Genomic DNA, 12,593 nt, shown 5'->3' with positions numbered 1-12,593 from the left:
CTGTTGTTACACACTTGTTGTCTCACACTTGCACACACACACACACACACACACACACACATACACAACTCACCCCACAGGCATGAGCAGTTTGTAGATCTCGGCAGCTGTAGCTCGTCCCCAGTGTGCAGGGGTCACCAACGTCTCCCTGTCCTGTCCTCCCTGAACCCCTAACCCTGGAGGTGTGAGGCGAACGTGCTAACCACTAAGCCACCGTGCCTCCCTGGGTGTAACATCTACTATGTTAAATAACGTATTCAGGGCAAAATTAAATAGAACATAAAATGCTTTTTTAAATGATGTCTTATCTTTTAAATTTAGGAACAGATTTTGCGAGGTGTTTGTAGACATATGACCTTAACTGTATTTCCGCCATTTTTCCATGATAGGATTAATGAGTCAACATCACTATCTAGGCATGTCAACAGAGGTAATGTAAAATTTTTACTCAGATTTTTTTAGTGTCTTGCATTTTATCGGTTGTTCCAATCTAACATTTTGAAACCAAAACAATGAAAACATATGAAAGTGTTGTGAATCTGTGCTGTATCCAGTAACCAAAACTCATAGTACCTGTTGTAAGCTTGGTACAGTGTTTTTAATAATACTAACCGCTATAGTGCCTTGCGTACACTCAAGATCCTCTCACAACCACGATGTTCAGTCATACGGTGTTGTTTTACCGTGACCTATAGGACGTGAAAGGGTTTGGCAAAGTAACCAAAGAAGACCGAACCCCAGCTGTGGACTTCTATTTTAGAAGTCGTGTACTTGTGCTGTTCTACACAGTAGACTTGAAAAACATTTCCGAGTGTATGTTTTAGGTGTTTAGTCATGGATTATTAAAACACAGCTTGTTTTAAATTAAAAAAAAAAGTATAAGTAAAGTAAAAATAGTAAAAAAGTAAAAATAAATAAATGAATATGGTCAAGCACACACACACACCCATCCAAAACCCACACAAACACTTCAAATAGTCTTGACAATTATGTCTTTAATCATTTTAAAACACAGATAACAATGACTCTTGTGATGGTTACAAGATTACAGAGGAAGAAAAAATACTTTTTAGACAAAAACCTCAATGTGGTAATGGTGTCCAGAACTTGTGTAATGTGTGAAGAGTCAGTGCCTCGATGGCTGATTTGATCTTTGATCATTTTTTTTTTTTCAGATTTGTTCAAACAACAGCAGGTCAGAGCTCAGGTTCACCTCGTTACCCAGATTAAAAACGCAAACAGACGATTCTGTACAATCTTTTTTAGACTGCGTGTTTAGTCTGTGTTGATGATGATGTAACGAGAAGAAGCGCTGTGAGGCTGAAATCCAACAGAGAACAAACCTGTTTGTTAAAAAAAAAAGAATCAGCAGTCACAACCTATTAATCACACCATGTAATAATCAGAACCATATAGTGTCTGTGTGCTGATACTATACACTACACTCTAATTTAATCAGTAGCAGCAGGAATCGAATCTCTTTGCTGTACTATATTGATATCTGATATTAAATACAATGGTGTTGAAAAACACGATACATTTCTAGTCTGATAATCGCATTGCAGTTTTCACTACTCAGTGTTTGTTTTTTTAGCTGGCTAGGGTTCTAATTTGTGTAGGTAAAAACACAAATTCCACAAATCCCACAGTGGCACTAATTTTCATATTCTGATTGGTCAGAAGTTCTGGATTAATTTTATATAACATTAGGAGATGTTTTATTTAATATTTTTGGAAGGTTTTACTGCTACTATAGTGACCGAAAATAATACAAAAAATTTAGCTAGTTTCCACGTGGACACTCGGCCTTAAGTTTTATTACTTTTTAGGTCTTAGGCAATCGATCAGAAGTGCAGAGAGACTTTAACCTTGGGAGATATGACGAGACACAAAGTGATGGCGAGAGATACGTGTTGTTTAGGGAACTACTGGATACAACTACTTGATAAGAGAAATAAAGGCAAGTGAAGGAATTTTTATGGCATTTTATGGTACTTAATTAGAGCGACTTAAGTATATATTATTTATACAACTGAGCAAAGGGTTAAGGGCCTTGCTCAAGCGCCCAGCAGTAACAGATTGGTGGTCCTCAGAGTCAAGCTAACAACCTTCTGATCAGAGGTCCCTTAAACACTGACTGTTTATAGCTGCCATTAAGTGATAACAGAAATTAAGCAGTTATGTAAACATTTCACAACATTGAAAGGTAACTGTGAAAAAGAAATTTTTAATGTTTATGAGACTAATGATCCCCGGTCCAAAGACATGCAAGGTAGGTTGATTGGCATCTCTGGAAAAATTTTCCGATTGCGTGAGTGAATGAGTGTGTGAGTGTGCCCTGCGATGGGTTGGCACTCCGCCCAGGGTGTATCCTGTCTTGATGGCCGATGACGCATAAGATAGGCACAGGCCCGAGGTAGTTCGGATAAGCGGTAGAAAACGAATGGAATGAATGGAATGAGACTAATGAACCTGCTCTACAAAAACACACTGGTATTGTGCAATGCTAGAAAAACTCATGTTATTCCATGGCACTGATGTATCATTGTTATAATATATGAGTTGTTGTTTTTAGAGTGTGATCATATGTGCAATATGAACTTACTTCTACTTCCACACATTCTTCTGGCAGAAAGAGACAACCTGAGAGGATTTTCAGACAAACACTCAATTATCAAACAAACACTCATTACATTAAGAAATATTAATCCTGTTATTTTATAAAATCCTGTCCTAGAGACTCATTTACACTTCAGTAAGAGGAACAGGTCAAAATGTGAATTGTGTCTGGGTTTATAATATCGATCAAAGGTGAGGTTTGTTTTTGGCGCCATCTGGCGTCAGTGAGAAGAACCGCAATGACAATGCTGAGAAACAAGTCTTTCTCTTTATAACAGAATTTTACACAGTACTTTAAAACCAAGAAATGTTTGAATGTAAATCTAATTTCTGGGACAGAAATGAGCCCAGAAAAAGTTAAAATATTAGCTATTTTCTCTGTTTATCTATTTATTTGTTTTAATCTATCCATCTAATAGACAACAATGACTTTTAATAACTTACAGTTTAATTACACGACACTATTTATTAAATATAAACGTACATCTATATAAATAAAAAAACCTATGAAACCAAAATTTTCCCAGGGAGCTTAATTAAGTCTCATACCAGGAACTGATGGTCTCATACCATTGAACTCTGACCTTTCTCGTCTGACGCTGTTGTTACACACTTGTCTCACACTTGCACACACACACACACACACAGACACACACTCATACACAACTCACCCCACAGGCATGAGCAGTTTGTAGATCTCGGCAGCTGTAGCTCGTCCCCAGTGTGCAGGGGTCACCAACGTCTCCCTGTCCAGCCGCCTCACTCCTCAAACACAGATCAGCTCTCTAAATGCACCATGTATAGCAATGGATCAAACACACTCAATGTTCTCAGTTTGTGTTTATAATAAAGTCCAAAACATAACATTTAAAACATTATTATTAAAATTAAATAATTTTGAATGTAACTGATTAAATATCTCTGTTATACACTCCTGTTCTTTTGGCAAGTTGTAGTATGTAGTAATGTAGTAATAGTTATTAATTAGTAGTTATATATATATAATAGCACTATAGTTACTGTGCTGTTAATGGTGTGTACCTCACACGCATCCAAAGCCACTGCCTCTTTACCCAGAATTCCCTGGAGCTGCTCGCCATAGCGCTGAGTAAAACTCTCACACTGCAGAAGACAAATAAAGAACAGACACAATCCACAAGCAGAATGTTTGGAAGAAGTGACACAAGGTGAACAGCGAGACAATCTATCCATCTCCATTTTTCTCCACAGTTTGGTCACATGCTAATTATATAGCTAATTATTATTTAATTATTGCTCATTTGCAAAGTGGACACTAAGTCTAAAGTTTTTTTCAGTTTTATTAAAAGTTGATGAGTAAATTAATCTTGAATGAAGAGGACAGAGGTCTAAGGCAATCAGTCAGAAGTGCAAAGATGAGATTTTTGACCTTGGGCAGGATGCCGGGGTGAGACTGGCACACAGAGCGCAGGAAGGAGGTAACCTTAGGCTGAGTGGCGTTGGAGCCCAACTGGAGACGAGACAGGACGACCAGAGTCAGACACGAGTCACAGTCTGAGATAGGAGACACCACTGAGAGAAAAGAGAAAGACGTGCATGTCGATAAAGAAGACAAATGATGAAGAAAGAGAGAGAGAGAAAGAGTGACTGACAGATGAGAAAGAGATGAAGGAAAAGATGCAGATGAAAACGAGCATGAGAAAGAAAAGGCAACTGACTGTTACTCTGACAGATCCGCAGCACAGAGCAGATGGAGTTGGGCGACGCTGCATTCAAGAGCTCCTCAAACAGCTTCTTCACTGATCTCTGAACCAGCCGTGAGCACTGACCACTGATGATGATGGGGAGGACAGAACACACATCATCCAGCAAAGTGATGACGGCACTCTGACATGCACACACACATACACGCTTATCTAATACAACAAAAAATCTTTAAGCAGAAGTGTAAATACTCATGAAGATTGATTGTCTTGTTTGATTTCTTCCAAATGATTCACATGTTTTAAAGTATTATTATTCAGTTATTTACGTGTGTGATATTATCCTCCAAATGATTAATATATTTTCATGGCAAGTTTTTTATTTATTTATTTATTTATTTAACAATTGATTGAATTATGTATTTTAAAATAGTATCTACATGAATTGTATATTTCTTTGTATGATTTCTAAACATGATTAATTAATTGTGTCCATACATGAGTGTGTGTGTGTGTGTGTGTTTATGTGTGTGTTGATCTCACCTCTGTCTGTGCTATAGGTAGGAGACAGTCTAGCACATTCAAAGTGTATGTGCAAGCGTTGCACAGGAACGAGGACTCCATCTGTGTGTGTGTGTGTGTGTGTGTGTGTGTGAGAGAGAGAGAGAGAGAGAGAGAGAGAGAGAGAGAGAGAGAGAGAAGCAAGAGGAAAATAAAAACTGAAGCAAAGATAATCATTTTCACAATACTAAACATGCTCAGCATGCCTTGAGCTACCATTTTATCAGATCTACCATGTAAGTTTGTACATTTACAATTACTCCATCTGCACAGTTTACTCCCTTAGATAGACATATAGTTTGTAGAATAGCTTCTGGAATGAGGAAAGTTCTTGTTGTGAATTCATTACGTGTGTCTTGTGTGTTCACCGTGGCATTATTTGGTGTTATGGTCTCCTGTATGTAATTCATCAAAATGTCCTCCATTTGCAGTTTAAAGTCACCATCACACAGGTGAAGCTTAGTGCACACTTTTCCAGGGTTCTACAGAAAGACAGAGAGAAAATGGAAACATAGCCATTGCCATTATTTGTTTTAAGGTTAAGAATATTTTGGAATATCTACAAATACCTGGGGTGTTCATCTGCGTAGGGGGTTGTGGTGTGAGCAACAAAAGGTCTCAGTGTTAAAGAGGACCAAAAAGAAGAAAGGTGTCCACTTATATTTATGTCCACATATATTGTTGATATCAAAAGCACCGAGATCACTTGTAGCCGGTTACCCTTCAGAATCACTTTAAATGGACTGAGTTTGGGTCGTTTAACGTGCACTAGATATGAAACCACCTGAAATATTAATGGCCTCTAGCACGGATTCTGAGATAGTTCTCCTTTAATATGTAGGCTACAATGACCAAATATATAATTTATGTGATACACTGCCCCAGGATGCCCTTACAGTGGAGAAAATGTGATAAAGTACCCTCTAGGATGTCCTCATGGTAGATAGACTGTTGTAACCTGCCCCAAGGATTCCTTGACAGTCGACAAAATGTAATAGTGCCCACTAGGGTGGTCTTAGGGTATATAAAAACCAATGAATTGCCCTTTAGGGTGCTCTTATGATGGATAAACTATTATAAACTGCCCTCTTGGCTGCTCTTCCTATTGATAATATGCAAGGCAGTGCCCTATATGGTGCCCTTACATGCAGGAAAGTGTGATGAAGTGCCCTATCAAGTACCTGAGAGGAGATGTATTTTTTTTAACTTTATATTACACCCCTGACCCTCAAACAGCCTGTGTTTACCCCACCACTTCACTCCACTTGAAAAACTAATTCAGACCAACTAGGGCTAATAATGATTAAAAAAATCAGTGTTAAATCTTTCAAGAGAGAAGAACGTGGTGCAGCTTGAAATCGACTGACCTTCTCATCTCTACTCCATAAACATGTGAACAATAAAATCATATTTCTTAATTAATCTAGACAAGATTTGATTTTACAGGATCAGTATTTTGATGATTAAGAGCATCAGAAATTGTTACCGTGATGGTGCATAAAATCAATCTCTTAGAACTTCACTGATTCACTGTAACTGACTCTCACCATTAGTCCGGAGATAAAGGTGAGGGTGAGAGGAAGTTTATTGTCCACTTCACTGTGGCACTGCTGCTCAAACTGCTCAGGCAGAAAGTCACATACATTCTCTAGAATAGTCTTCAGATTCCCCTGAGAGAAACAAGACACACATTTCACAGATACTCTGATTAAACAAAAGGCAGAATAGATCAGTCCACCTGATCAAACACACACAATAACACAGAGAGGTTGAGAACCAACACAACAGCAATTTCTCTTCTTAGTGCTTATTATATTTATTGAAATTCCTTGAATTATTGTGTGTAAAAGAGGGAAAGCGATAAGAGAGTAAGAAATCACAAGGCAGCACAAACCAACCCAAAGCTTCCTCTGTCTTTAATAATTAATCATTTTTCTTTTTAACCTCACAAGAGTCATGCAAGCAAATATGAAGAAAAAAAAACAGCCACGATCCTGCACAATGTACATTATCCCACTATCATAGGCATGTGCCAATATTAAACGTTTGTGCCGTCTATCAGAGATATTTCATTAAATATTATCACATTTGCCAATCCTTGACTTCATTGCACAACATTTTAAGAAGTCAGTTTTTTTCTTGTTTGAAGATCCTGAAAAACATTTCTACTAACATACAGTAGAGGTCCATCCTTTAAATGTAACATTATATAAATAATATGAATTCATGAATTTAAGCATGAATTCACAATTTAAGACAATGTCATACCTGATTAATATCATGATGTATCGTATACCGGCACATGCCTACTTTCTTGATATGATCGGATCAGTTTTGTCGTTGTAATAATAAATAAAATAAAATTCTCACCTGGACCTGATTCTGTGGAATGTAAGTGAAATAGTGTTTATAGACGTTCTTGTGCATGTGTGATCAGAATTAACAAATGCTTAAACTGAATTCAGTAACAGACAAAACAGATCAATTAAAATTGAGTATTTTGATGCACAGAAATATTAAAGTCTAAAATCCTATACTTGCACAGATAATTAATATTAGCAGGAGTTAATAACAGTAACTGTGATAATCATGAGGAATTAGAGTCATATTGGAAATACGTACTGTTCACCTAAAAGAGTCAAATCATTTGAGTCTTTAAATTTGACACTTTTACATTCAAAGAGTCAAATGACACTTTAAGGTGAATAGTACGTATTTCAAATACGATTCACCTAAAAGAGTCGACTCATTTGAGTCTTTGAATTCGACTCTTTGGCATTGTATTCAGTGCCATTATTCTTGTAACGTGGTTTAAACAAAACGCTTTTGTGGAAACAAATTTTTAACAATGTCTGAGCTTTTTCGTTAATGTAAAGTGTGAAGCGTGTGTCAGGAGAAATGGGAAAGAATCTTCTGATTGAAGCACAGAAACAGCAGGTTTAATATATATATACATGTATATAAAAATTGGACTAAAAAAGTGGACTAAGAAATTTCAGCATTGCCCCTATTTATTAATAAGAAAGGACAGATGTTAAAGTCTGTAATCAAATGTTATAAAATAATAACATGATTTTATGCTTAAAATCCAATTTTGAAATGAGGGGTACATTTAAGAACATGGATATTAATACAGAATAATTACTATAGAGTGTTCTGTATACTGTTTTTGAACCTTACTATAGTACATTTTTTTTAGTATCTAAGTATCTAAGTATTTTACCACAGTATAACTATAGTAAATGATATTGTATAATAGTCTTTTTTCATGTGGGTTCATTTTTAGGGTGATGGACATATTTTATGTTTTTAAATTAGCATACACATTAAACAATGTAAAGTAGAACATACTTTTACTTTGCCATATTTTGCCTACCACCGCAACCTCACTAAAATAAGTCTTATTTTTTATCTGAAAGATGGAACATGATCATTACGTTGTTATATGATACTATATTACCCATAATCCTAAACGTTTTATTTCCAAGCATGCGCAACGAGACGTATTTTGATACCTCCGCTATCGCGTCATTAACATTATGCAAATTAGCCCACTCTGCTCCTATTTTGTAATGTTTTCTGTCTTTATTTATACTGATGTTTCGTGTTTATTGTCATTTTACTGTCCATTGTTGTGTGGAGTTTATAGAGTTTATCCTGTTGTTAAATCCCTGTGGGGTTTTTCATCTACTGATCCCTGTGTTTATCAATAGGGTCCTTGTGAACGTAGTGCGTATTACTTGTTGATTGCGTGTTTGAGAATTGTAGAATTTCAAAATTATTTTTATGATCTTTTCTTCGGGCCCCAGGCAATCGCCTGTATTGCCTGTTAGACGGGCCGGCCCTGTATACACTATATATATTCATGAAATAATAAAATACAGTGAGGAAAAAAGAACAAACAATGATCATAACATTGCATTAAAAATGGCAGTGAGTCATTCTAGGGCCGTTGAGTCAAATGATCTGAATTCATTTGAACAAAGCTAGTTGGGAATTAGCATATGACAGAAAATAAATCATAGGCTGTTTTTTGCCTTGTAATATAGAAATATTACAGTATAAACGTTCGAATAGGGGTTTAATAGCATTTTAAATAGCATAATAAATAAACATTTTCCCACCTGGAACTCTTCATCCATTAGCAGGTGTTTCAGGATCTCTATGATATGGATACAGTCTTGGCAGACTTCATCATCCTAAAGTCGATCGTCATATTAGTCACAGTGATCAAGAAAAAAAAACATATTAAGTGCAAAGTTTTTGCTTTCTTTTACCAAATCAATAAAAATAAACGTAATTATTCATTAAAACAATTCATGAACTGATCATGTGTGATCAGAGTTAAAGTAATAGAGGATTGTATTATATTATTATAGATATAAACTACATTTAAAAATAGATTGTAAAAAGAGTGCGAAAAGCTAAAGCAGAAGTGAGAAAAGCATATGCTCTGATAAATGTGTTATGGTTGGTGTATTTAGGTGCAGCTGTGAGTAGATGTCGGATCTGAAAGTCATAACAGTCGCAAGAGTGTGAAAGAAATAAAATGTTAAATTGAATAAGGGAAAGTGTATATCTCAGAGTTTGGAGGAAAAAAAAGAGGATCACATCAAGTTCAGAATTAACAAGTAATGTTTATAGCCATATCATGCTTATTCGTAGTCCCAGCTTTAACAAAGTTTAACTGCCAACGTATTAAAGTTGCTCTTTCCCTGAATGTATTCTGTCAGACAAGACATATGTCACATCGGTGCTACAAGTAAAAGATGGTTATTTGCTGCATGTGATATACTTTGGAAGTGGAAAAGTCTTCTTACCATCAAGCATTCGAGCAACAAATTCAGGGAAAAACTTGTCACCCCTTGTTTGTCTTTTTTTTTTCCTGGTACAATCTGACCAGCTAACTGTCACAAATGAGCTGAGGGTAAAATCCATCTCACCTGAACGTCATTAGTGTCCTTCAGAAACAGCTGCACGTTTTCTGGACTGAGCATCCTCGCTTTAGCTGTAAAAAAAAAAGCAAAAGACCAAACAAAACATATAAATCATAAAATAATTGATTTATCACACACAATTCAACCGAACAATGCAGTGGATAGTGTTGCCTCCTCACAGCGGCATGGAGTGACTATGCTAGATTGCAAATGTTTTAAAAAGTGTGTGAACGGTGCCCTGCGATATCCTGGTGTCCAATCAGGAATTCACCTTACGAGCATGAAGTTGCTTACAGTTAATGAATGAACACAATGGTATTGTTAGAAACATCAATGATTTTCCAAAAGATACCCAAAAGCCATTAAAAATTTAAACAGCATAATAATTCTTATTATATATATTTAAATTCCTTGATTTGATGTTTGTAAAAAGGGACAGCGATAAAAGAACGATAAATCACAAGGCAGCACAAACCAACCCAAAGCTTCCTCAGTCTTTTAATAATTACTATTTTTTCTTGTTCTACATGTTCTTGACCTCTTCTTAACCTCACAAGAGTCATGCAAGCAAATATGAAGGAAAAAAAAACAGCCACGATCATGCACTATGTATATTATTCCATTATTATAGGCATGTGCCTATATTAAACTTTCATGCCTTCTTTCAGAGATATTACATTAAAAATGATCACATTTATCAATCCTTGACTTCATTGCACAACATTTTAAGAAGTCAGATTTTTTTCTTGGTGAACAGAATTATGACATTTTCCAAAATAAAGATCCTAAAAAACATTTCTATTAACTTACAGCCTCTGCTGTAAGTTAATAGAAATGTTCAAGCAAGTTAAAGTAAAGTTCATCCTTTAAACAGAACATTAAATAAATAATATGAATTCATATATTATAATAAATAAATATTATGAACTCCTTGGTATTTTTAGGAATGTCACAGACGTTCTTAAAGATACCCAAAAGCTATAAAAATTGAAATGGCATAAAGCATGAGCAAAAGAAAAATAATAATTTTATCAGTTCATACTTACAAATGCTGAGAAGTGGAAGAAATAACAGCAGCAGGATCCTGGTTAAGGCCATGTTGCTCTTCAGTCTGCTTTTAAGGTTGGAGAAGTTCTGCTCTGCTCTCTACTTTGGCTCAATATATACAATTTCTCAAAAACAGGAACAGATACACGAAACACCTTTTAAAGATTGATATGCTTGAGCTTGTCCAAAACCACAGAGCCAGTTTGAGCTGATAAAGTGAGAAGCTCTTTCATTGTTCAGAAGTCGGAGCTGAGCTTTGACCAAAGTCACGGACAGAACTCAAGATTTCATCAAAGTAAAAAAAAAAAGAGAAAGAAACAGCTCCAGTTCTAAAGCAGATTTATTGATTTTTTTTCTTTAGATGATTTCAACACCGGGTTTTAACCAATATAAACCCTCCAATGGTGTGATAAGGAACAAAAGCTGAATATCAGCTCCAGTCTGCTTTTTAATACAAGCCTGATGTCTGATCTTTTCTATGAATCTGATATGTACTTTAAAAAAATAGCAGATACATCTAATCTACATGTGTACTGTATATGACTCTGTGGATTTATGGATTGTGTTTATTCACTCACATAATAAAATGATCAAATACAGCAACTAAGAGCAAACACTGCATGTGGGTTCAGACAGACACGCACTAAACAGTATTATCAGAACGTTTGGATGTCATCATTTAGCAAAACATTTCATACTTTACATTATACGGTGCTAATAAGGAACAAAATAAATAATTAATCTGGTTTTACACTTAATATTTTGTACTCATACTCACAGCAACAGACGTAAACAAAGTACAGAGTGATTTTTATCTAAATGGATATGTCATGTGTCTGCAAAGTATAATTGCATTTGAAACTTATTCCTTCACATTTAGGTTGACGATTTCAAACCTGTATCGTGTTTTGGGGATTTGTTTATTGGTAACAAGAAAGTTTAATAAGATGGGAATATAAAAACTGTTCCAATATGTGAATAGACATATTTAATAATATTCTAAAATAATACTGTAAGAGATACATAGCAAATGTGTTATTATACAGAAGAAAGTAATCACGCATCAGGAAACTTTCCTCGTTCTCAATTGTTTGCAAATCTGTATATTTTACATCTAATATATTATGAGAGTGCATCGTTTTTGTAACCCCCAATAGCTGGAAAGTTCCCTAAACAGGAATCACGACTGCACCAGTAAGAACATGGACTCTTTAGCTTCTAGTCAAGTCACTTTTATTGTCACATCACCACAGCACATGTGCCTTGGTGAGTGAAATTCTTAGGAGCGAACTCCAGAAATTGCAGAAACAATTAGCATACAGATAATGAAATTAACAGGCGAAAATGTGCAATATGCTCAAACATATAGTCAGTACACACAGTGTACTATTTGACATACTTACAGTAGCACTACACATTATATGCAATATGTACTTATAATATATGTAATGTAATGTATAATATGTAATGTTATATACAATATGTATGTATTTGTATGTATATATAAACAGATAGATTATTGTATAAATGCAGTGTGTATGTATAGTCCAGTATGTATAAATGCAGTGTGTATGTATAGTCCAGTGTGTATAAATGCAGTGTGTATGTATAGTCCAGTGTGTATAAACGCAGTGTGTATGTATAGTAAAGTATGTATAAATGCAGTGTGCGTATAGTCCAGTGTGTATAAACGCAGTGTGTATGTATAGTAAAGTATGTATAAATGCAGTGTGCGTATAGTCCAGTG

General features: G+C 35.4%; 1 protein-coding gene across 2 annotated transcripts; it reads right to left on the bottom strand.

The window, feature by feature from the left end:
- Nucleotides 1-975: 975 nt before the first annotated feature.
- sftpba (surfactant protein Ba) lies at nucleotides 976-10,960 on the bottom strand. Of its 2 annotated transcripts, XM_060896415.1 has the most exons (13): nucleotides 10,846-10,960; nucleotides 9,806-9,870; nucleotides 8,987-9,061; nucleotides 7,233-7,244; nucleotides 6,410-6,532; nucleotides 5,231-5,344; nucleotides 4,845-4,925; nucleotides 4,317-4,485; nucleotides 4,028-4,170; nucleotides 3,661-3,741; nucleotides 3,291-3,404; nucleotides 2,606-2,643; nucleotides 976-1,343 (listed from the first exon to the last, which is right to left on the bottom strand). In XM_060896415.1, exons 1-12 carry the CDS (start codon nucleotides 10,895-10,897, stop codon nucleotides 2,608-2,610), a joined length of 1,065 nt encoding a protein of 354 aa, XP_060752398.1. In that variant the 5' UTR covers nucleotides 10,898-10,960; the 3' UTR covers nucleotides 976-1,343; nucleotides 2,606-2,607. The 2 variants fall into 2 exon arrangements, with proteins under 2 accessions (XP_060752398.1, XP_060752399.1); XM_060896416.1 differs by lacking the exon at nucleotides 7,233-7,244 and having other exon boundaries at nucleotides 10,846-10,959.
- Nucleotides 10,961-12,593: the final 1,633 nt, after the last annotated feature.

Source organism: Tachysurus vachellii, chromosome 20 (genome assembly GCF_030014155.1).
Source record: "Tachysurus vachellii isolate PV-2020 chromosome 20, HZAU_Pvac_v1, whole genome shotgun sequence".
NCBI lineage: Eukaryota > Metazoa > Chordata > Actinopteri > Siluriformes > Bagridae > Tachysurus > Tachysurus vachellii.
Note: the sequence above shows the minus strand (reverse complement) of the source record. Positions and strands in the feature narration are given on the sequence as shown.